The 26,357-nt window shown below is 35.4% G+C and overlaps 1 protein-coding gene across 1 annotated transcript in view; it reads right to left on the reverse strand.

Moving 5' to 3' along the window:
- The window catches only part of DNAH14 (dynein axonemal heavy chain 14), a gene marked incomplete at its 3' end in the record, with an annotated part of 400,436 nt that overhangs the window by 261,766 nt on the left and 112,313 nt on the right, over positions 1-26,357 (reverse strand). The window contains exons 21-30 of the mRNA XM_079107288.1: positions 26,179-26,300; positions 22,521-22,692; positions 13,228-13,332; positions 13,021-13,139; positions 12,009-12,083; positions 10,075-10,162; positions 5,942-6,195; positions 3,186-3,417; positions 2,495-2,548; positions 780-925 (exon numbers count right to left, since the gene is read on the reverse strand). Coding sequence (XP_078963414.1) covers positions 780-925; positions 2,495-2,548; positions 3,186-3,417; positions 5,942-6,195; positions 10,075-10,162; positions 12,009-12,083; positions 13,021-13,139; positions 13,228-13,332; positions 22,521-22,692; positions 26,179-26,300 — 1,367 coding nt within the window. The remainder of the gene's footprint in view (positions 1-779; positions 926-2,494; positions 2,549-3,185; positions 3,418-5,941; positions 6,196-10,074; positions 10,163-12,008; positions 12,084-13,020; positions 13,140-13,227; positions 13,333-22,520; positions 22,693-26,178; positions 26,301-26,357) is intronic.

Here is a 26,357-nt window from a genome sequence, read left to right on the forward strand (position 1 = left end):
GCCTCCAGCCCACCATCACCCTGCCATAGATTTGTGAGGCCTGGTAACACCAGCTTTAACAGTTTGAAGAAAATTCATTGGAGTAAAACCACAAGTTAGTATCCATTAGCGTGAGTAAGAAATGTAATAGAGATTTTAAGCCCACAAATCTGTTTTTGTCCATAAAGTAAATCATATGATTTTCTGATAAATATTGAAGGAGAAAAAATTTTTCTTGTATTACTAATCATTATTAATTGATATATACATAAATTGTAATTGCAGAGGTTTGCGATAAAAGCACTTTAATTCATAGTAATGAGGCAAGGCAGGTGGGAGGCTTCAGGTATGTGATCAGTATGCCTTTCTAAAAAGGATGTAGAATTAAAGAAATAAATATTTGCAACTTTCGTTTGGTTTCTTCAAATGACATATCCTAAGATGAAAGGATAATAAGAGAACTTAAGATGGAAAAACAAAATAACTAGAATATATTTCCATCAGTGTCCTGTTAGCTCCAGAGACTGTTTCAAAGCTTGAGCAAGAGCTTGAGCAAGATACCTCAAAGTTGGACTGAAAATTAGAGTTATATATATTTTCACATTATTTGTCAAACAAAGGAAACATTCCAGGTGCATGCCATTCCTTTCTGTATGTGTTTGAAAGCAACCAATCAACTAACCAAAAACCCAAACCCTTACTGAATAAAAACCCCACTTAACATTAAAGAAACAATAAATGTATATCAAAACAATAAATGTATATCAAAATATACATCTAATTTTCCATCCAACACATACCTTACAGAATAGCTGTCTTTTGCAGCCTTAATTGTTAGGATCTGTGAGGCAATGACAGAAAGAACTTCCATATCAATTCTATTGAATTCATCGAAACAACACCAAGCACCTGACTGGACTAGTCCAAAGAAGAATTTTCCCACTATCTTTAAAAAAAAAAAGAAAGAAAGAAAGAAAAAGATTGATTCGAGAGATTTTTAAGGTGAAGAATTTTACTGGGATATTAAGTTGCATATATTCTTCCCATTTTGCTTAAACCAAATACCTTTCACATTTGCTCCCCACAGGCATTTTTGTGGTTCCTCAGATTTCAGATGAGTCAATTACTTTGCCTGTTTGTAAAAACCTAAACACAAAGTAGCAAATTCTGAGGCTCGCAGGGACCTGGCAGACAGGACACAGATGATGACTGACTGAACAGAGACTTCAGACCCCTCCCATTTGTCTCAGGGAGCTGTACCCTTGTGTAAAGAATCTTTGGACAACATTCAGTAGATAGGCAAAAACTGTCTGACAGTAGGTGCCTCCTTTTCTAAAGCAGGAATAGACTCCTTAAGAGTTAGTGAATTATTTTATGTGTGCTGCTGGTAGATAACACAGATGAATGAACCAGGTCAAAAATGAAACAAGAAGTAGATTCTGGGTTAGTCTGGAGCCAGCCTCATGGAAGCTCACAACAGCTGCTACCGGGCTTCTGCCAGTTGTCAGGGTGCGGGCAGGGTTGGCCAGACGCTGCGCTACAGTGTCGTGTGAGAGGCTTAAAGTCCTGAAGCAAAACAGCAAAGCAAACAAAAACACTGTCAAGCAAAACTGAACAAAAGATTCATGGGTTAAATACAGGTTGTGAGATGCTTGAGATTTGTCAGGTGTGCATAAAGGGAAGAAAGAGGGAATAAGAAAAGACAAGAGAGATCCTCAGACCTGGAAGGAGACAAAAGTTGGTTCCTCTCATGGATAACAGGAAATCCAATCTTGCCTTTATTTAAAATTTTGATATTTTGCTCATCATAGGATTTGGGTGGGATTAATTAGCATACAAAACAAGCTGCGGGGCTGGGGATATAGCTTGGTGGTAGAGTGCTTGTCTAGCCTGCTCAAGGCCCTGGGTTCAATAGCCAGCACCAGAAAGAAAAACAACCCCATCCTCACTCTAATAGCAGTGTTTTGAAACTTTGAGTTAAATTTGCAACAGACACACACAGAAGTATATTAAAATTTATAACAAATACTTCAGAATTTTATTAGACACGTCTTAGATAATTTGCAACCAAAACACAGTAAGACTAACATAAACTTGCAATTATCATACATAGGTTCTAATTTGTGTATTAATCATAATAACCTTATTGATCTTGATTACCGTTTCAATAAATAAATGTATAGGGTGAGGCCTTTTGCATTAACAAATTAGCATTCTTAATTGTTTTATATATTAATGTTCCATATAGAATTTTGTTTAAAAAGAATCCCACTGTCAAAAAGTTTAAAAACCACTGTTTTAAGGAATTCAATAAAACTAAAAGCAAAGTGTATAATATTTTGTTTCTATTACATCTAGATTTGTATTCTAATAGTTTAAAAGAATTAATAGTATTTATAGTTCTATTAATACTTATATATCTCTAAGATAAATATTTTTCTTGTTTTTTCATTTCTTAACAAATTGTTTTATGTGTACATCATTTTTTTCCTTAATGTATATGTTTAAGCTTTACCTTATAATCCAAATCTTCAGAACAACTGAAGACTACACAATGTTTACCTAAGGTCTGGAAAACAAAAATATTAGTTTAATATATTTCTTGAAATATGACACAAAATGCTAATATTAAAAATGACTAATCAAATGTCTTTATTAAATTTTTGAGAAAATAATTTGCAATATAAAAAGATGATTGATACCAAATTTAGCAATTCAAAAAACTCAAAATAGTATAAATGTACATATACTGTTACATATAGTTGATTAGTTCATGTATCATTGTCATGATTTTAAATAAATATACAAATAAAATGCTAATGTCACAAATTATACCCTTTTCCTTCATCAGTTATCTCTCTCTCTCTCTCTCTCTCTTCATCAGTTATCTCTCTCTCTCTCTCTCTCTCTCTCTCACACACACACACACACACACACACACACACACACACACACAGAAATGTAATCCTTTACGTATCAGTCAGTTCCTATAGTAATTCTCCAAGTAAACACAAATCATATGTTAGCTTATTGAGATCCCACATCCCCACACACAGTAGGCATTCAAAAATTAATGAATCGTATGAACTGATTGTTAAATGCAGTGAACATGTGAACATTAGGAATAAAGTAAATTTTAGATGCCATTAAAGTTAATGTGACAAACAAAAATAGACGTTTTTATTCTGGATCTAGAAACTACTTACTTTTGCCAGATCTTTGACAGTCTCAGTTTTTCCTACACTAGACGGACCAGCGGTACAGCCTCCTAGATTCAAGTACAGTGCTGCTGTGAGGGTTAGCCAGCATCGGTCTGTGAGAGGTGTAATAACCAACCTCGGGGAACAGCCCAAGTACTCATAGCCATAAGTAAAACTGGCATCTCCTTGACAGACGTAACACAAGTTTTGCTTTTCATTCCATTTATACTGTAAATGTCTGAAAGCAATGTTGTTAACACTTATCATTTGGGTAAAATTATTTTTATTTTTTTCACATGCAGAAACATGATTAAAAATGAAGTATTCATTAAAAAACAAATAGAAATAAAAATGTTAAATGAAAAGTGACATAAAATTTACCAACGACTATTAGATATGAAATAATAGAACTCGGAAGACTGAACTTAAGAGCACTCTTTCCTCTGAGGCAAATGGCCTTGCTGAGTCATGCTGCTTTGGTGTGATGTCAGCCTAAATGAAGGAATTTATGTAAAAACCTTCTCTGTGCAGTTTACTATAGTTTCCAATAAGAATGCAATTGAAGGCATTGTTCATTAAATCTGCATCCTCATTAGAGTACTTGAGAGAAATACTGTTTAAGTATAAAAAAGCTGAACTTTGGAGAAATTGATTTGAATTTATCCTATGAACATGTGAGTTGTGTAGCTAATGATCAATTTTCTCCTCTCCAGGCTTTGAATTCAACCTGTGATCCACTTATAGCTTTATGGTATGCATTTTTGACTCTTTTATGTTTTCACCAGTACTGACTCACTATTTCTCAAAATAAACACACATCAAAGAATATTTTTGTAATAAATTTTACATTTGATATTTTTAAACATCAAAACAATGTCATGGGAAAAACATCTTGAAACATTTTTAATAGATGAATGCACTGATTTTGAATTATAAAGTAGAGGCAGGCACAATACAGAATGACTGGCACTGTTTTTGACCTTTGTGTGTCTTCTCTCACTTCACTATGCTATCATGCAGTCATTTTTATATCCTTATAAGCTCTTTTATATATCCTTTCTGATAAAACAGGGTAGATTAAAAAGAAGTCTTTAAAAATCAAGTAATTTTTTAAAATAAAATTTCAGATAAAAGAAAATTTTAAAAAGTTCATGCTACCACCTTCAAAAGTCAACTGAGCAAACCAGAAAACTCCTAGAAAGAAACTTCATTCAAAAGCCTGAGACTTCACATTTAGTATAAGAATCTTAAGCTTGTCTCCTCTTCTTACCAAAGGCAGTGGCTCCCTTTCTCTATTTCTTCATATTTTAGTAACTGACTCCAAGTGAGAGAAAGGAAGTTTCTGAGTTGGGTTGGTAGCTGTAAATGTTCTCCAATTTATTTACCCAATCTAGTCTGTTCCAGAATTGACAGCACAGGGAAAAGAAGAGGCACTACCTATTAAAAATTGTTCCTTGGCTCAGAGGCAAAAGAGAAAATGCAACTACAGAAGAGATTCGGAGGCCACCTCTGTTTATGGTCAGCTCCCTTTCTGTGCCCACCCCTCAGATATGAAGATTTCCTCGTCATCCATCCTGATGACTCTAGAGAACCAATGAGAAGTACAGCAAGGTTGCACCAGACCTGCTGCCTGGACAGTCCACACAATTAGACATGTCACAGATGCATGAAGAAAACATCAGTATGGAAGAGAAGAAAAAGATAGTGTAAAGATAAAACAAACCTTCTATGAAAATGGAGACATCAGAAGTATTTCTAAGAAAAATAGAATGGATCTAAGATAACAAATATCAAATTAAGGGGAATAGATGATGTTTGTGATATTATTATTAAAAAAGCAAATGTTTCTTTCCTTGAGAAGAAAAAAGTGGAAACTTCAGAAAAGAAGACAAAACTTTTAAAAATCATGGTCCAAGTAAGCAAACTAAATAGTCAAATTTGGTTGAAAAACGTCAAAAAGAGAATTCATATAAGAATATTCATCATAGCAATACAGTATTAGACTTTGGTCTAGGGATCATGACCTTAGGACCCAGAACACCCCTTTCCTATTCAATGGACAATATTTACATAACAATGAGCATTGTCATCAAACATAGTAGGAGATGAGAAAAGTTCATTAAAGAAGCAAGTGTTTTTTAGGAGTAATAGACAAGAGATTTCTGCTAAATAAATAAATAAATATTTAAATATACCAACATACCTAATAGAAGAACTAAAATAATACTACCAAATTTTAGAAGACAAAGAAAATGAGTTAAAGAATGATCAAAACCTCTTATTTGAAGGTAGGAAGTAAAAGACAGTACTAAGTGATCAAACAAGAAAGAGTATTTTGAGCATGTTCAGTACATAAAGGTAATCAGAAAATGAATGTTCAGTTGGCTGCTTCTAGGGAAAAAATGGTCTAGGAAATTGTTGCTTTTCATTATAACCCTTTTATATCTTTTATTGTTGTCTTTGTTGCTACACGTATGTGTTATTTTGATAAAAATTAAACTCAGAGTTGTTTTCTAGAAAGCCAGAGAGGAAATACTAGATTTGAACCATCATCTTCTCATTCATATGAACATTAAAAAAGAAAAAAGAAGAAGAAAGAGTACAGGAATATGGTACTCCAGTTGGCACAGTTTGCTTAGAATTTCAGAAAATCCTTGAAAATTAAAACTTGAGTTTGACAAAGTTTGAAGTAGGGAATGGATTTACCTAAAGATACTTGTGTGAGACATTATTATGTGTAGTTATAGTTTAGCTCTACCTACCTTGTCCACTCAAAATCTTCTGCATTGAAGATATTTTTAAATAGTAAATCCATGACAATATCTCTGCAGTGGACATAAAGGGTAAGAAATGCTCCTAGGACAGTTTTTGTTCGAGAAGTATTAATATTCAGCGCTACTAGCTCTGCAGCCTCTTCTAGATGACACATCACATCAGCATGAACTTGTTCCAGCTCTTCTCTTGAATTAGAACTCACAAAACTTTTGATACAATCATTATAGAACATGATCTGGCTCTGAAAAAAAACCAAAGGATACATACATTCATTCATTGAAACATATTTTATGTTAAGTTAAAATATGAAGGATAAACTTTCATGAAGTATATGTGGTATGTATGTGTATGAGTGCATTTGTGTGTGTGTAAAAGCAAAAGCTTAAACATTTGTATGTATTTGAAAGCTGAAGATTGAATTTTTGTTTATACTTATGCAGACCTTAATTATTTAAACTTCTAAATCTTATATTCTTAATCCACTGTCAATAATCTGAGGACAGTAACAATGGTAGAAAACTCCAAGATGAAATTAGTGTTGTTTTCTCCATTAAACTAAAAAATAATACATGTAGAACATATTGCCTATAACTGTAATTTTCAGGAAGTATGTATAATTTTTACCTCTTCGCACTGACTTTTCCCATGCATAGAAGAGTTATTTTAAGAATGCAACTAGATTAAGGGCAGATTGACTCTGGAAATAAAGGAGGGCAAGATATCAGGAGAGCTTAACAGGATTGTGGCCTGTGCAACTAGGTAAACTGGGATTCCAGTCACACACTAAGTAGCTACTAGAGGAAGAACATGTGGATGAGGGGGACCATAATGAATTCATTTGTGGATATGCTGGATTTGAAGTGCCTAAGATACACATAAATAAAGCTATCAAGTGATAAAGTTATAAACAGGAGAATAATTAGCATAGAGGCAATACATAACATTTTAAGATTTTTCCAAAGCCAGATAAGAGGATATAGGATAGGAAACCTAGTGCATCAATCGGTATTCTGGGTTACATGTAACAGAAACTGACTTTATAAGAGGATGTAATCGGTTCATAATCATCAGATCAATAGGAAGATAGAGACTGAGTCTTGGGAAGTGGGCAGAAGAATAATTTAGGACAGGCTGCAGGAACCATAGTCAAGGTCATGTCACAGCAGAGTCTGGTCAAATGCCACTGTACTGCTGTGCTGGAAACAGTCACTCAAGATGCACAGCCTCAGGTGAGAATATCCATGGTGAGGGAGATTGTGAGTCATGTAAGGTATAAAGCCGCTCACCTTTCCCGTTAAAGGAATTTCCCGCCTCCCAACCACCTGTCAATCTGCGCTCTGCCCGCCTCTAATGTTACAGGAATTTCCAGCTTACGCTGCCGCCATCTTGCTGCCTCCCACGTTAAGTCCTAACATGTTATTGGTCCATCAGTCAGTCTGCAAGAATTCTCCTCCGCAATTGGTTCCTCCCAGCCCGCAAATTCCAATATCTGGGAGAAGCCACCCGCCATCTTTCTCTTTCACACCTTCTTTTTCTCCCTGAGCGGAGCGCATAAATAAAGTCCCTTGTGTGAGATCTGTGTCTGCAGAGTGTTTTTCTGGGAGCTATCAGCAAGCTGCAACTGCCCCTAACATCTGGTGATGCATTTTTGCATTTTTTAATTTTTCCTAACAAGTCAGGTTTAAATTTGTACTTATCTGTATATTTATAGAGGAATGACTTATGGCTATCTTGGATAAATCCATATTGAAATTCTTTCAGTGGTCAGTGCCTACAAACATCTCATTATACAACTACTCTTTATATTAATTCCAAGACAACTCCTAGTCATGTAACACATGCAGAAGACAAGAGAAAGGGGAGTTGTAAATTGCATCCTGGGATGGGAAATTAACAGCAGCTAAGGCAGATGTAGGACAAATTTTGGCAAAAGTACAGGTAGTGATTAGAGCTGAAATCTACTAAAAAGGACTTCATGGCTTCTTATGGTTAAGCATGTTTGAAGCACAAGAGATCTGAGGACGATCTTTTTTAAGTAGAGCAGATCTAATAATTTGAATTTCTTTTAAACTATGGAAGTATGCAGATTGATCCATTGTAATTTTGCCACTTTTGTAAAGAACACTTTAAACAAGTCATTTGGTTTGAGATTTGAGAGTCAACATTCAGTCAAATGGATAACAAAGGGACAAAGAAGATTTGATAATCATAATTTGTGTCTATAAAGCCAGATTATTTTAACAAAGACTTTGAAATAGTGGTGGGTCAAGGCAAGGTAAAAAGATATGTTATTTTTAAGCTGAATAGTCAAGTATTTTTTAGAAATACTTGATAATGGTAACTTGGGGCTTCTGTCTTCAGTATGGCTTCTATCTTCATTGTTCCAGAAAAAATACTCGTGTCCAAGGTTCATATTAACCTTCATAATTGGCAGATTAGAGTTTTCAGACTTCTCCAAAGCCTTTAAAAATTATGACTACACACATTTTTCTAGAGAAAAATTAAAGAAACAAGCAAAAATGTGTCTTTATTTTCTCTTAGCTTCTTTGACAACTATCAGTTTTACTCTTCTTTTCCCTTCTGACCACTCTTTCTTGTGGATTCCCCTTATTTTGCCTGCTCCTTAAATGTTGATGTCCCTCATATCTTTCTTTTTTAAAAAAAAAATTAGTTGTAGATGAACTCACAATACTTTTATTTTGTTTATTTAGTTTTTTTTTTTTTTTAATGTGATGCTGGGGATTGAACCCAGTGCTACACACGTGCTAGGCAAGTGCTGTACCACTGAGCCACAACAACAGCCCCTTTCTATCTTTCTTTCTCTCTCTTCTCTTATTTTAGACATTCTGGTGGGGGAAATTTTACCACTACTCTGGTTTCAACCATTATCTCTACCTCTCAATAAAACTGCCAATTTTAACTTTCTTGATATCACACTTCCCTAATTTTCCTTCTCTTTCTCTTTTGAGCGCCAGAAAAACAATAATTAGCATTAGCAAATATGCTGAGTAGGCAAAATAATGGCTTCCTAAAAGATACCCATGCCTAATCCCTAGAATTTGTGAACATGTTACTCTACATGGCAAAAGGGATTTTTTTTACATTGGTTTATTTTTTTAAAATTTGATATTTTTAAAGAATGAATTTTGATTCATTTTATACAAAAGGGGTATAATGTTTCATTTCTATGGTTGTACACGATGTAGATTCACGGCATTTGTGTAATCATACATGTACATAGGGTAATGACGTCTGTCTCATTCCACTATCTTTCCTTCCCCTGGCAAAAGGGATTTTTAAAATACAATTTAATTAAAAATCGTGAGATGGAGGGATTGTTCTGGATTATACAAGTGGGCCCAATATAATCACATTTTTTCCCATCTGTGAGCAGAGGAAGAAAGGACTGTTAAAGACTGTTAAAGAGATGTGACAGTGCTGGTTTTAGAGACAGAGGAAGAAACCATGAGCCAAGGAATGCTAGTGACCTCTAGAAGCCAGAAAAGGAAAAGAAATGGATTTTTCCCAAGAATCTCCAGCAAGGAACAAAGCCCTGCTGTCAACTTGATCTTACTAAGTTTTAGTAACTTCTTAATGATAGCAATAGAAAACTAATATAATGCAAAAACATAATTCATGATTTATCTTCAATATTATATTTGGAAATATTGTAAACAACAGAAAAATTAAACAATGAAATACCTATATACCCACCACCTACATTCTATATTCTCTATAAGTTTTTGTTACATTTTCTTTATCACTTATCTATACATCTATCCATCTCATCTTATCTTTAATGCATTTCAAAGTAAGCAAAAAATATCAGTAGCTTTTTTTTCCCCAATACTGGGGTTTGAACCCAGGAACACTCTACCACTGAGTTATATCCCTACAATTCTTCTGTTTTGAATCAGAGTGTCACAAAGTTTCCTAGGCTGACATCAAACTTGTTATTCTTTTGATTTCATTTCCCATGTCACTGAGATTACAGGTGAGTGTCACTGTGCCCAGCTCAGTATCCTTCTTAATGTTTTATTTTCCAAATATTTACTTCTTTGGCAATGTAGCTACAGTCTATATTATATTATATACATACATTAAAGCAATGTTAACTTACCACAATGAGTACCACTTGTCCTGGATGAGAGACCACCCACAAGGGAAAATCCTGGTAGTTCCAGTCTTCAACTCCTTGGCTCACAAATCTATTAAAAATGTATTTGTATTACCTGCATTTAATCACTGATCATGGCCATTAAATGATCAAGTGTGGCAAGGCCACAGGAGAATTGTCCTTTAAGATTTCTTATGTCAAGTTCTAATTTAGGCATTTGTATGGTGCTATATAGAATTAACAGAGCTTTAATCTATGCTTAATGAATATTCCTTAAGTTCCTCTTTAACATTAGATATACTTGTCTAATGAGGCTAATGATTTCTGGGAATGGTAAAAATATATTAAATCAGAATAAGACATACTACCTTTGGATTGTAAATACCATCAATGGTAAATATGTATTTAAAATAATTTCTATGAAATGGAATGAGTGGGCTGAAACCCTCAGATGAATTTTAACAGTAAAGTCCTACATTTAGTTTAAAATTAATTATAATGGAGAGGATAGAAGTTATAAAAAAATATCTAGACAGTTTTATTTAAGACCCAAGTTAATATATGCCAACAGCATGTGTTTTGATAGAAACTGGTTTAAACAATCCTATACACCAGACAACTGAGAAAATATAATAGGTAGGAAAAGAGGAGACACATAAACACAAACCCCACTCTGAGTCTAGCTTCTTATAATCTGGAAGGAATCTTGAACTTCCAGCTTCTTCCTGAGGAGTGGAGGGTTTGTATCATACATGTAGCACTCCAACTTTTATGATCCTTGCTAGCGGGTTTGGCTCTTAAGTCATTTTGTATGTGTTAGTTTGTCATTGTTGTGGCCAAAACATCTGACAAGAACTATTTAGAGGAGGAAAAGCTTACACTGGGCTCATGATTTCAGAGGTTCAGTTCATGATTAACTGACTCCTTTGTTCTGGGCCTGCTGTGAGGCAGAACCTCATGGCAGAAGGTCATAGAAGAAGAAAGCTTCTTAGCTCATGCTAGACAGGAAGGGGGGAGAAAGAAAGAGAGAGAGAGAGAGAGAGAGAGAGAGAGAGAGAGAGAGAGAGAGAGAGAGAGAGAGAGATATCAAAGAAGCCAGGGACAAGATGTAGTCCAAGGTCATGCCCCACCTGCCTACAGGTACCTTCTAGTAATCCATCAGGTTGTTAATCCATTGATGGATTAATCCACTGAAGAGGTTTCAATTCTTGGAATCCAAACTTTTCAGCTCTGGACATTGCTACACTGCCTAATACATGAGCTATTTAGGGGACATTTTAAGATCCAAACCATGACACCCTACTTGGGAAGCAGCAGAGACTCAGCACTGAAGAATTTCCTTGAAGCACAAATAATAGAGATGGTTTTAAGTAATAAGAGATGTAATAAAACTCTTCTGGTCAAATTAGTTTTAAAATTTCACACTCTGAGGTACCCTTTTTATTGTAAGGAGGTAGCAATGATAGATTAAATATATTTAATGATAGATTAAAATATAAAAAGATAATATTAAAAGGACTAAACCAAGTACAGGATCCAAGGAAGTAAACTGGAACAGAAATGCAAAGTAGTGATATAGATTTTCTGAACACTGAATCTTTTGAAAAGAGGTAGAGGTGGAGATGAAGTCAGACCCTAGCCAGTTTTCAGATGCACACAAATCTCAGCATACATAAAACTATCCAAATATCATCTTGATTACACTCTTAAACTGATATTTACACTGTAAAATTATTTTTCATTTAGTCATGTGCCATCATTCTCTATCAAAACTCACTTCATAAGGGATCTTACTTCATACATTCTGGTTATTTCCTACCTATATTAGTAGCTAACCAAGTTTAATACATACATACACAGACACAGCCATACATGTATATAGAGATAAATATATACATATATATTATTAAGATTTAGGATATAAAGTTTGTACTTACTTTTTTAGTACATCAGACATGCTTTTTTCTACATTTACCAGCCACTGTTCTACAGCACTTCTTATACGAATTTTTCTATAATAAAAAATAATATAAAGATCATTAAATATTTTAATATTATGAATATTATTTTGATTCATGTTTCAGTCCTTTGGTAAGCCTATAGGCTTACTTTTCTATGCACATTTATAATACTTATGGGTGAAGTACCTATAATTTTATAGTATTTTCTGGCTTATTTAGATTTGACTTGGAAAAGTATGCAGTAAACATATTACCTAGCATTAGGAAATTCTGATATCAAAACCATGAATAAACACAGTATTTAGATTCTGAGAAAAATATGAATGCATGAGATTGATTAATTGTATTATAAAACATCTTTGTATGCCTCACTGAATCTTTTTAAAAGTCTCATGCTCTACTGATTGAGCTAGCCAGACACTTTGCTGGATCTTTTTTAAATAGCAGGACAGGGCTAGGGTGTTGGTAGATAAAAAGACCTGGCATAGAATTTTGTAAATGATCTTATATCAGAGGCCATAAGCCAGCAGTTAGAGAGCCCTTGCTGGGGTTGGCAAGTTAGAACAATATCAAGGAAGGGCCTTGCTCATGGTATTTGCTAGGAGCTCACCACCATGAACCAGAGGTTTGTGAAAGCAACAGTGCGAGTTACATCCATGACTGCCAAATAGTAAACCTTCCTATCAAAAAGGAGATAAGTGCTAAAAAAAGAGTTGAGAACCTAAGGCAGAGTTCAGTGATGGAGCAAATGGAAGCTGCAAATTATAAAGTTCTCAGAGTTTGAAGATTACTTTTTTTTTTTTTTTACTTTTAATTAAAGCAAAAGTGAGAAGAATATGTACTGTAGAAAGTACTGGAAGGTAAAAGTGTATTGATGGAAGGATATTATCTTTGAAGATAGTTTGCTGGCAACCTTCTATGAAGAGATTTTGAAGTAATGAGGTGTTATGGGGGCCTAAATGTTTAGTTTGTAGGATATTTATCGTACTTTGGCAGTACAAGACCTTCTCCTTCAGCAGATATGAGCATTTTTATAGCAGGAGGGCCAATTTCTTGTTTCCATATCAACACTTGTTTTATGTTTTCAAAACATTTCACAAGATGGGGCTGTGGACCAGAAACAAATGTCAGTAACATTATAAAATCCTGATCTGGTCAAGAAATAATATTGCTGAACAGAGAATAGTGTTGTTACCTGTACAGACTCGGGATTTCTACTGTCACCTAGAATATCAAGAAGTGCAGCATTGCTAAGAAAGTAAAATCTTGGGAAAATTGTTCTTTTAATTTCGAGGTAATCCTGTCCAGAATAAAAAGAAAGGCAACTCAGAATATATGTCTGATCATCATATGAATCACACTTCACTTTGCCCTACATTTACACAAGATCATCATGACATTAAAGTTATAGTATAATATATGTGGTAGTATCAGTCAAAATGACATAACATGCTCAATTAAAGATATACTTGAATTGCTAACAGACTTTAAAAAATTTTTTAATTAGTTTTAATTACTTATACATGACAGTATAATGCCCTTGATACATCACATATAAGGGAGTATAATTTTTCATTTTTCTGGTTATACCTGATGTAGAATACCACTGGTCATACAGTCACATATGTACATTGGGTAATAATGTCTGATTCATTCTACTATTCTTCCTACCCTAATATCTCCTCCCATACCTTCACTCCCCTTTACCTAATCTAAAGTAACTTTATTCTTCCCTAGCTCTTTCCCCACATTGTGAATTAGCATCCACATATCAGAGAAAACATTTGGCTTTTGGTTTGTGGGGATTGACTTATTTTGCTTAGCATGATATTTTCTACTTCCATCCATTTACAGGAAAATGCTATAAATTTCTTTAAGGCTGAATAATATTCCATCATATATACATATATGTATATATACACATATATATGTATATAAACATATATATATTTTTTTAATAGATCCATCTGTTGAAAGGCACTTAGGTTGCTTTCATAGTTTAGCTATTGTGAATTGGGCTACTATAAACATTGATGTGGCAGTATCACTTGTAAAATGCTGATTTTACATCCTTTGAGTATAAACTGATAAATCAGCATATTAGAGTGATGCTAATAGACTTTTAATAGAGCAAAACAAAATGAATAGGAGGATTCAAGATGGTGGAGAGGGAGTCTGTGTTCCTTGTTGCTCTGTAACTTGGGTTTCAAGCAGAGGATATCTGTTTCTTGGTGAGGCAGTTTTTGCTGCTTATTGATTCCCTGCTGTTTACCCCATTTGTCTACTGCAATCACCAGCAGTAGTCTGCCAGCATGTCAATTACTTCTTGAGTGCAGATTGCTCACTGACTAGTCCCTATCATCTGCCATTTGCCTGCCTCCTGCCTGCCCATCGCCTGCCTTTCACCTACCCATCACCCATCGCCCGAGGTCCATCTGCCTATCGTCCACTGGTAGCCAGCAGACCGACCACAGACTGTCAGTGGATTGCCAGCTGCCTGCTGTTGCTTGAAAGTCCACTGTCACAGCACCTGCAGGTTTGGTTATATGTGGTTGCCGCCTTTTTGAGACAACAGCCAGGACATGTAGGACCCCCAGACGGACTGACTGAGTCCCATCTCCAGGAACCCTCAGTCTGACTGACAATATCCTGCCTCTAGGACCCCTGCCCAACCAACCACATCCTGCCTCCAGGACCCCCAGCCAACCACACCCATACCCCAAGCTGCAGCTCCCCATTTGCCAACACATTTGGAAGCCATCTTGGATAAACCTGGAAGTGGTAGCTCCCATCTTTAGGTGGGGCAAATCCCACACTGAGATGCCTGCTGTAGACTGGAAGATCACTGTCAGAAGAGGTTTTGGAAACCTGTAGGGCCACTATAAGCCTATAGGGGGGAAACTGCAATCCCCAGATCTATACTGCTAGAGGAGCAGATACATGAACAACCTGAAAAAAACAAGGGAAGAAAATGATCCGATCAAATCTAGATTCTACATTAATAGAATCCAATGCAGCATGGTAGAAGAAATGTCAGAAAAGGAGTTCAGAATATACATAATTAAAATGATTCATGAAGCAAAGGATAAGAGAACAAATGCAGGCAATGAATGATCACTCCAATAAGCAGTTGAAAGAGCAACTTCGGGAAGCAAAAGATCATTTCAACAAAGAGAGATTCTCAAAAAAAAAAAAAAAAAAAAAAAAAACAGAAATCCTTGAAATGAAGGAAACAATAAATCAAATAAAAAACTCAATGGAGAGCATCACTAACAGACTAGATCATTTGGAAAACAGAACCTCAGACAATGAAGATGAAATATTTAATCTTGAAAATAAAGTTGACCAAACAAGGAAAATGGTAAGAAATCATGAATGAAACCTCCAAGAACTATGGAAAATCATGAAAAGACCAAATTTAAGAATTATTGGGATTGAGGAAGCCACAGAGATACAAGCCAAAGGAATGAACAACCTATTCAATGAAATAATATCAGAATATTTCCCAAACCTGGAGAATGAAATGGAAAATCAAATACAAGAGGCTTACAGAACACCAAATGCACAAAATTACAACAGATCCACACCAAGGTACATTATAATGAAAATGCCTAACATACAAAATAAAGACAGAATTTTAAAGGCCATGAGAGAAAAGTATCAGATTACATATAAGGGGAAACCAATACAGATATCAGCAGATTTCTCATCCCAGACCCTAAGAGCTAGAAGTGCCTGGAACAACATATTTCAAGCTCTGAAAGAACATGATTGCCAACTAAGAATCCTATACCTAGCAAAACTAACCTTTGGATTTGAAGATGAAATAAAATCCTTCCATGATAAACAAAAGTTAAAAGAATTTACAAATAGAAAGCCTGTGCTACAGAATATTCTTAGCAAAACATTCCATGAGGAAGAAATGAAACACAAAGATGTAGGTCAGCAAAGGAAGGAACTACCCTAAAGGAAAAATCAATCAAAGGAGAAACCAAGTTAAGTTAAAAACCAAAAATAAGCCCAAATGACCAGGAATACAAATCATATCTCAATAAAAACCCTGAATGTTAATGGCCTAAAATCATCAATCAAAAGACATAGGCTGGCAGATTGGATTAAAAAGAAAGACCCAACCAATAACATGCTGTCTTTAAGAGACTCGTCTCATAGAAAATGACATCCATAGACTAAAGGTGAAAGGATGGATTAAAAACTAACACACACATGAACTCAGTAACAAAGCAGGGGTTTCCATGCTTATTTCAGATAAAGTGAACTTCAAGCCAAAATTAGTCAGAAGGGATAAAGAAGGACATTTTGTATTGCTTAAGGGAACCATAAATGAGGAATACATAACAATCATAAATATTTATGCCCCAAACAATGGTACATCCATGTACATCAAACAAATTCTTAATTCCAGACCACAACACAATAATTCTGGGTGACTTTCACACACCACTATCACCACTAGCTAGATCTTCCAAAAAAAAAGAAAAAAAAAAAAAAAAACAAAGAAACTATAGAACTCAATAACACAACCAATAATTTAGACTTAAGAGACATATAGAATATTTCATCCATCAATGAGCAAACATACTTTCTTCTCAGCAGCACATGGAACCTTCTCTAAAATACACCATATGTTATGCCACAAAGCAGCCCTTAGTAAATGCAAAAAAATAGAGATACTACCTTGTTTTCTATCAGATCATAAAAAGTTGGTTCTTTGAAAAAGTAAACAAAATAGACAAATCCTTAGCTACACTAACAAAGGGAGAAAGAAAACTCAAATTACTAAAATTCATGATGAGAAAGGAAATATCATGACAAACATCACTGAAATACATAACATAATGAGAAGCTATTTTGAAAATCTATCCTCCAACAAAATAGAAAATATCAAAGACATCAACAAATTTCTAGAGACATATTATTCTCCCAAACTGAACCAGGAGGACATACACAATTTAAACAGATCAATATCAAGCAATAAAATAGAAGAAGCCATCAAAAGCCTACCAACCAAGAAAAGCCCAGGACCAGACGAATTCTACAAGACCTTCAAAGAAGAACTCATTCCAATACTCCTCAAAGTATTCCAGGAAATAGAAAAGGAGGGAACCCTTCCAAACTCATTCTATGAAGCTAGTATCACCCTCATACACAAACTAGACAAAGACAAAACAAGGAAAGAAAATTTTAGACCAATATCTCTGATGAATATAGATGCAAAAATCCTTAATGAAATCCTGGCAAATTGTATGTAAAAGCATATTAAGAAGATAGTATGCCACAATCAAGTGGGGTTCATCCCAGGGATGCAAGGTTGGTTCAACATCTGGAAATCAATAAATGTAATTCATCACATCAATAGACTTGAAGTTAAGAATCATATGATTATTTCAATTGACAAAGAGAAAGTGTTCAACAAGATACAACACCCCTTCATGCTCAAAACACTAGAAAAAATAGGGATAGTAGGAACATACTTCAACATTGTAAAGGCTATTTATGCTAAGCTCACAGCCAACATCACTCTTAATGAAGAAAAACTGAAAGCATTCCCTTTAAAAACTGGAACAAGACAGGGATGCTCTCTTTCATCACTTCTATTCAACATTGTCCTTGAAATACTAGCCAGAGCAATTAGACAGACCAAAGAAATTAAAGGGAATGAATAGGAAAAGAAGAACTCAAGCTGTCACTATTTGCTGATGGCATGATTCTATATTTAGAGGATCCAAAAAACTCCACCAGAAAATGTCTAGACCTCATGAATGAATTCAGCAAAATAGCAGGGTATAAAATCAACACACGTAAATCTAAAGCATTTTTATTCATAAACGATGAAACATCTGAAAGGGAAATGAGAAAAGCAACTCCGTTCACAATGGCCTAAAAAAACAATACAATACTTGGGAATCAATCTAATCAAAGATGTGAAAGATCTCTACAATGAAAACTACAGAACAGTAAAGAAAGAAATTGGATAAGATTTTAGAAGATGAAAAGATCTCCCATGTTCTTGAATAGGCAGAATTAGTATTATCAAAATGGCCATACTTCCAAAGATAATATACAGATTTAATGCAATTCCAACTAAAATTCGTATGACATTTCTCATAGAAATAGAAGCAATCACGAAATTCATCTGGAAGAATAAAAGACCCAGAAATAGTCAAAGCAATCCTGGACAGGAAGAGTGAAGCAGGAGGTATCACAATATCAGACCTTAAACTCTATTATAGAGCAAAAGTAACAAAAATGGCATGGTATTGGCACCAAAATAGACAGGTAGACCAATGGTACAGAATAGAAAACACAGAGACATACCCACCTAAGGACAGTTATCTCATATTAGACAAAGGTGCCAAAAACTTAGAATGGAGAAAAGGTAGCCTCTTCAACAAATGGTGCTGGCAAAACTGGAAATCCATATGCAGTAAAATGAAATTAAACCTCTATCTCTCACCCTGTACAAAACTTAACTCAATATGGATCAAGGATCTAGGAATTAGACCTGAGAACCTTCACCAAATAGAAGAAAAAGTAGGCCTGAATCTCCATCATGTTGGCTTACGACCAGACTTCCTTAACAAGACCCCCATAGCACAAGAAATAAAAGGAAGAATCAATAAATGGGATAGATTCAAACTAAAAAGCCTTTTCTCAGCAAAAGAAACAATCAATAACGTAAAAAGGAAAAAATAATGTGAGTGGGAGAAAATCTCTTCCACACACACCTCAGACAGAGCACCAATCTCCAAAGTTTATAAAGAACTTAACTTTACACTAAAAATACAAAGAAGTCAATCAATAAATGGGCTAAGGAAATGGGCAGACACCTCACAGAAGAAGATATACAGGTGATCAACAAATATATGAAAAAGTGCTCATCATCCCTAGTAATTAGAGAAATGCAAATCAAAACCATCCTAAGATTTCATCTGACTCTAATTAGAATGGCTATTATCAAGAATACAAGCAATAATAAGCATTGGTGTGGATGTGGAGAAAAAGGCACACTCATACATTGCTGGTGGAGTTGCAAATTGGTACAGCCACTCTGGAAAGAAGTATGGAGATTCCTCAGAAAACTTGGAATGGACCCACCATTTTGACACAGCTATCCCACTCCTCGGTTTATATCCAAAGGACTTAAAATCAGCATACTACAGTGATGCAGCCACATCAATGTTCATAGGAGCTCAATTCACAATAAATAGATTGTGGAACCAACCGAGATGCCCTTCAATTGATGAATGGATAAAGAAACTGTGGTATATATACACAATGGAATATTACTCAGTTATAAAGAAGAATAAAATCATGGCATTTGCTGGATGGATGAAGTTGGAGAATATCATGCTGAGTGAAATAGGCCAAGCCCCCAAAACCAAAGGCTGAATGTTTTTTCTGATAAGTGGATGACCATACATAATGAGGGGCGGTGGCATGGGGGAAGAGAAGAATGAAGGAACTTTGAATGGTGGAGAGGAAAATGGAGTGGGAGGCCGTGGGGGATGGAAAGATAGTAGAATGTAACAGACAGTATTACCCTATGTATATGTATGATTACATGAATGGTGTGAATCTATATTGTGTACAACCATAGAAATGAAATTTGTACCCCATTTGTGTACAATGAATCAAAATGCAGTCTGTAAAAATTTTAAAAATGTTAAAAAAATTTAGAAACTAAAAAATTCTGACCACAAGAATGGGAGCCTAATTAGAATCTATTAGAATAAGATATACTCCATGTATGTAAAATATGTCAAAATAACTGTCATGTATACCTAAAAGAAAAAATTAAAGAAGCAAAAAAACATTTAGTGAATGCAAAAAAGAAACGAAAAAAGAAAGTTTTAAAAGTTCAATGTTTTGATCCTTCAGCTTGCATTTCCACTTCATTTTGAACTTAAAGGAAAAAAAGATCATGTTGGATTCTGTTTTGAATAATCCCACAGATCATAAGACCTGGTGTCTATAGCTAAATAACAAGAAATTCAAACAGACAGCTACAGATAGGTATAGGAAAATATGGGAAGGTTGTTGTTATATTGCTTGTCTTCTGAGGTCAAAAAAATAAAATAAATGAATGAATAAATAAATAAATAAAAACCTAAAACAGAAACAAAGAAACAAAAATCCCCAAACTTATACACACATCCACCATTTTATTATTGGTCACTGATAAAGCACTGGATTTGGGTGTCATTTGCATTGCTTTCACATGCTTCCATTTTCAGCTAGTTCTTCTTTCCATACACATGGAGTTATCACCTTGGAAGATAAGTCATCATTTCACAAATGACCTCACATTCTACTATACAGAGAATGCCTGCACTTCCCACCCCTCCCACAACTTCTGGCTAGCCTTAAGTCTTGCCTTCTTTTCAGAGAAAGAGCCATTTACTTAAGCCAGGTTAAAGGGAGTGATTAGGATTAGATGAGGTTATCTGGGTGGATTCCCCATGATTGAAAGATCAGAAGATATGCACAGACACATGTGTACTCCCTGTCTCTTACCATGTGATGCCCTATGCTGCCTTGGGATTCTGCCATCAGGAAGACCGTCACAAGATGTGGCTCCTTGATCTCAGATCAGAACCATGAACCAGAAAAAATCCCTATTCTTTATAAGTGCACAACCTCAGGTATTTCATCTTAGTGGTAAAAAACAGATGAATACATTGCCCCCATGATTGAATCAATGTTTTGTCACCTCTGAAACTCACGTTGAAATTTGATTTACAGTGTAGTGGTGGCAAAAGATGATGGGACCCTTAAGAAGTCATGAGGTCTCCAGTCAAGAAGGGGTCAATGTTGCTGTCTGGGGACTGGGTTAATTCTCCTGGGACTGAGTGAATTCCTGCTCCTGTTGGGGCTAGATTAGTTACCACCAGAGCTTTCCTCTGTGTTTTAGCTCTTCTGTTCCTGTCCACTTGCCCTTCCACTTTTCTGCCAGGAGGTGAAGAAGCAGGAGGCCCTTGCCAGATGCTGGTACCATGTTTAAGTCCCAGTTTCCAGCTTCCAAAGCCAAGAAGCAAAATAGATTTCTATTTAAATTTAAACGTTTTCACTTTAAGTTACCCAGTCTTGGGTGTTCTCTTACAATTACAGAAAACAAACTAAGGCAATGTCCAATCCATACTCTATGCTTCTTTACAGAAAAATATTTCTGAATTGAATTATCTCACTCTCCTATTTAAAATTCTTCAATGACTGCTCATGAAAATGAAAACTCATTACAATATTCAAAGCCCTTTACTGGCTGCCCCCTGACTCCCTGGGATGTCATCTCTCCCTAATAGTTTCCCATTTGCCCTACATCTTATCTGTGTAACATCTTCCTCACCAGAATGTACCATACTTGCTTATGGCTTCATGCCTTTGTACTTTTTCCATTTGCCTAGGAGGCTCTATTCTGACTGCTACTTAGCTAATACCTATACTTTTAAAACCTAGTCATACTATCAAACTTAACATAGCATTGCAATAGCTCTTTACAGTTTCTTTTTCTTTTCTGTAATATGTTTTGAGTTGTGTAACAGTAGGGGATATGTCTTTTATCTTTGTAGTCCAAGCACATAGTAGTAGTGCCTGGTATAAAGCAGGTGTTTAATCCATGAAGAAATTAAAGATAAGTGGTTTGTAATGATTTTCAGGAATAATCTAAAGATGTACTAGAAATAATTGGAAGTTTTATCTCAAAGATTACCTGGTAAACAGGCTATTATTAACCTTATCACTCTGGGCACAGCTTCTTATGCCTGCCCAAGAGCCTGAATTTGACAGAAGAGAGCCTGCCTGGACAAAGATCTTTATACAGGCTGTGACTACCTATGGGTAGTCTGCAGGAATTGTCACAACCACTGTGACTTGTGTTCCACAAAGAAAAACAATGAATGCTGGAACAAAACCTTGGCTTATGAAATGAAGTGAAGACATGCACTTTGAATCTCAAATATGAAAACTCAATATTTAAGGATATGATTGTTCAGTTGATGATTTAATGTTCTGGCAATTTAAGAATATGTGGAATCAGTAATTTAATTTGTAAGCTCATCAAAGTATTCTATTTCAGTTTTTGCTGAGTTTATCAACTTAATAATAATAGTAATGTTAATAAAATAATTAACCTTTGTTGAATACTTTGTGCCAGCTCTTGGTACTGTAGATGTATTATCTCATTTAGCATAAAGCCCCTCAAGGGCACACTGTCATCGTTCTCAATTTAAAGAGAGGGAAACTTGGGCATTCAAAAGTTTGGTAATTTGCCTGAGCATCCTTTAGATTAGTCTATCCATTTTTTTTTTCTTTTAATAGTATTTTCATTAACACTATAGATTGCAAGAATTGAAAAATTGTTGGTAGCTAAAATTAAGGAGAAAAATCTGCATTGGATTTAGCTTCTGAAGTGTATTACATTAGTTTTGTAGTCTTAAATGAGTCCCCACTTTAGAATTGCTATAGTTTTACCTCTAGACGTTTCTTTATAAATTCAAGATGCATATTGCAATTTTGCAGAATTTCAAGGATTCTTGACGAGATGGTTATTCGCAAAGCATCCAGTTTATTTTGTATTTTTGACATTATTTCTTTCCACATGGAGAGCACCTGAGAGAAAAGTTTTGTTTCTGCTGGAAGCTGCCTTTAGAAATAAAATTAGATGTAACTGTTTTTGAAGCTGCTATAATTAAAATCTATAAATGCATTTGCCATGGAATATTGTGAGTTTATGAAACAATCTTGATATGTTTTCTTTTACTTGATCAATCATTAATTAAAGATATTTATTATCTATTATATACAAGTGATATACGTGGTAAGAAAACTTAGGATATACTAGACATACAAGTGTCAATTAACAAGATTACACTTAATGTTTAGTGGGAAATAGATATATACAAATTCTACATAAAGTAAGTATAAGCAATTTGTGTTCTAAGAAATGTAATAAAAATAAAAGGTGCAATAGTATTGATTTTGAATTTCCCATTGGTCCCCATTGTGGTGCTATTGGGAAGTGGTAGAACCTTTAGGAGGTGGGGCCTAGTGGGAGAAAGGTCATTGGGGGGGTCCCCTAAAAGGGGATATTTGGACCTCAGCTCCCTCCCCTCTCTGTCTTTGCTTCCTGGCTGTATGAGGTAAGCAGCTTTGCTCTGCCATGTGTTTCCCACCATTATGTATTTCCTCACGACAGCAACAGAACCAAGTGACCATGGACTAAAACCTTTGAAACCATGAGCCAAAGGAAACTTATCCTCTTTATAAATTGATTTTCTCAGGTGTTTTGTCACAGTGGTAGGAAGTTAACGCAAAGAACTACTAGACATTCTAGAGAAGCAATGGGATTTTTGGAGGTCTGGGGTTTTTTTTGTTTGTTTGTTTGGTACTGGGGATTGAACTCAGGGGCACTTATAACACTGAGCCACATCCCCAGCCCTATTTTGTATTTATTTAGAGACAGGGTCTCACTGAGTTGCTTAGTGCCTTGCTTTTGCTGAGGCTGGCTTGGAACTCAAAATCCTCCTGCCTTAGCCTCCTGAGCTGCTGGGATTACAGGCGTGCGCCACCGGGCCCAGCTGAGATCTGGGGTTTAAATACAGCTTTTATGTGAGGAGAAGGCAGAGAGCAAGAGCAGAGAGGTGCATATAATAAAATTGGAAGTTCTGTTAATGATTATCTTATCTTAGAGAATAAGGAAATGTAAGACAGGTGTCAGCCTTGGCACAGAAATTTTGCTTTACAGAATATTATCATGATTTTTACACCTTGGAAAAGGAAGGCAAAACCTACATGTGGCAAGGCAATCTGTTAGTATATTAGTTTGAGTTTTGTTTCTGCTGTTATTGGAGTTAATGGAGGTAAGTACCTTCAAAAGTTGAGTTTGTTTCTCATCTTCTCTGATCACTTATGTTTTCCACTCCCATCCCTCTAGTCCCATCCTGATTCAAGCTCCTCATGAGTTGGGAGTTTAAGTGAGGAGGAAATTAGAAGGAAGGTCTTTTTTATTTTTATTCAGGTAGTGTTAGTGTGACTTCGAGTTCTCTTTTGCTTCTTGAATGCTCTCTGTCATGGCAGGTATCTATGGAGAATATCACTGGGGTGTTTGGAATTACCTCAACAGGAACCTCTATTTTGCCTCTAATTTTCTTTATCTTCCCAGCGGACCTCTTACAACCACTCTTCAAGCTCCTGTTCTAAGTGGTATACTTTTGGTAATCCCTTGTTCTGACCAGCAGCTATTTAGGGTCAATATCTCTCAAGATGACTTTAGCTTGGTACTTTATACTGTGTCTGCATATTCTGTCAGAATTTTTTTGACGTTCTCAGGACTGCTGACATTCTGGACCAGATAGTTTGGTGGAGGTAGTGGTGGGATTCTGTGCATTGTAGGATGTTTCACAGAATCCCTGGACTCTACCCACTGGATGCCAATAACATACCTCAATTCTGACAACTAAAAACGTTTCCAGGCTTTGCAAAATGTCCACTAGAGGGTAAACTCATTTTTGTTGAGAAGCACTGGCATAAGATAACCATGCATTCTTGCACTTCTTCCTTGTCTTGCTAGTGAAGGCTGTTTCAGAATTCTCTGGAGAAGAGGCAAGCCCTTGTTTCTAATGCTATCACACTCTAGGGCAATAAATGTCAAACTCTCCAGAGAACCCTTCTACTCTGTTCCTATTCCCCATCTTGGGTGATAGTCCCTAAATGTTTCTGCAGCTCAGCAAAACTATCATCATGAAGATTTCTATCTCCCTTTCTACTAGGCTGGAATCTCGCCCAATCTCTCTGGAAGGATTGAATGTAGCCCTTACAACTAATTTGGAGTGGGGAATAATGGCACAGCTTTCTTTATCCTCATAAATTCCCTGTACAGAATTTTCCCCTCTGATGAATCTCTCACTCATTCCTTCTTTATTCATACCTTCCTCACTAATTTCAAGGCCCATCATTCTTCTCCACTAGTTAAAGAGAAGTCCATTATTGATCCATTTTTCCCGTACCTTTGCATTTATTGTTTAGGCATCTTCAGCATCTATTCATTAAAAGCCTCCTTTTCAACCTAAGCACACTTGGTCACATTTTGAACTTCCTTACTTGGGAGTTGGATCTCTCCATTAATGAAAAAATCTTTGGTAAAAAGTAGTATCAAAATTTTATTTATTTATTTATTTATTTATTTCAGTGCTAGGGATTAAATCCTTGAGCCTGCCTTCCTCTCTCCCACTGAGCTGCATCCCTAGCCCTAAAGTTTTAATTCAAGGCTCAAAGTCATAGCAACATAAAGAATTTTCTCCATACCTGTAATGTGATTTCACCTTTGAAGATTTTTAGAATGACTGTAGGTTAATAGAATAAAAGAATTCCAAGCCATTCATGTGATAAGAATGATACGTGTAAAACAAAAATGAATATTGCTCCTTACAAAGAAATACTTACATATAGACAATTCTCTTTTGTAAACTTCCTGTGGCTCCCCTTTGCCCCAGAAATAAAGTTCAAAGAATTTAACCTGACATTCCAGGCCTTCCATGGCTCTACTGGCCTTTCAGGTGAATACCCCATGACTTCCTCCCTTGTTTCAGAATGACTCCTAGTCTAGCTTGTAGGATATATTGTCTTTAGTTTAAGTTTTACCTAGATAACTCATTTGTCTCCACCACTTTTAAGACAAATCACTTTAAAAAATTAGAGGCCAACAAATTTGAATGCTATGACTGAAAAGGTGGAGTTTTTAACAACTTGTCAAGGCCATTTCTTCTTTATTTGGTTCAAAGCAAGAAATTCTCATTCATGTATAAATACAACTACATTTTCATTATTTACACCAAAGTCACACTAATATTCTAGAACTAAAACAACACATAATATTGTAGGTTTGTAATGTTAAGGATTGTAATGATATATCTAAAACTTCTTTCCCAGTTGTTTATATCTATATGTCAATAATTGAGAAACAAGGCTTTCAGAAATAAAGATGATGCTTGTACCCCTTTGTGAAAAAAAAAATGTTTAGCAGACTATACTCCTAGTTTGTTCATTGAAGAAATGATTTCTCAAGAATTACATAAACTACATTCCCCAGTGTGCATTTTTTAGCTCCATTTGGTATATTTTGATTCTTTACCTTTGTATTTCTAAAGAATGAAAGATAGGTTCAAGATAAAGCCAATTTCTTTGACAGGTCATCCACTCCTCAAGTGTATAAGAAAAGAGATTTATGTTTTGATCCCATTCATTCACAAGATCCTACAATGATAAAAGAAAACAAATACACTTGCAAATGTAAATATAAATCATTCTAAG

This window comes from Sciurus vulgaris, assembly GCF_902686455.1.
Source record: "Sciurus vulgaris genome assembly, chromosome: 12".
Taxonomy (NCBI): domain Eukaryota; kingdom Metazoa; phylum Chordata; class Mammalia; order Rodentia; family Sciuridae; genus Sciurus; species Sciurus vulgaris.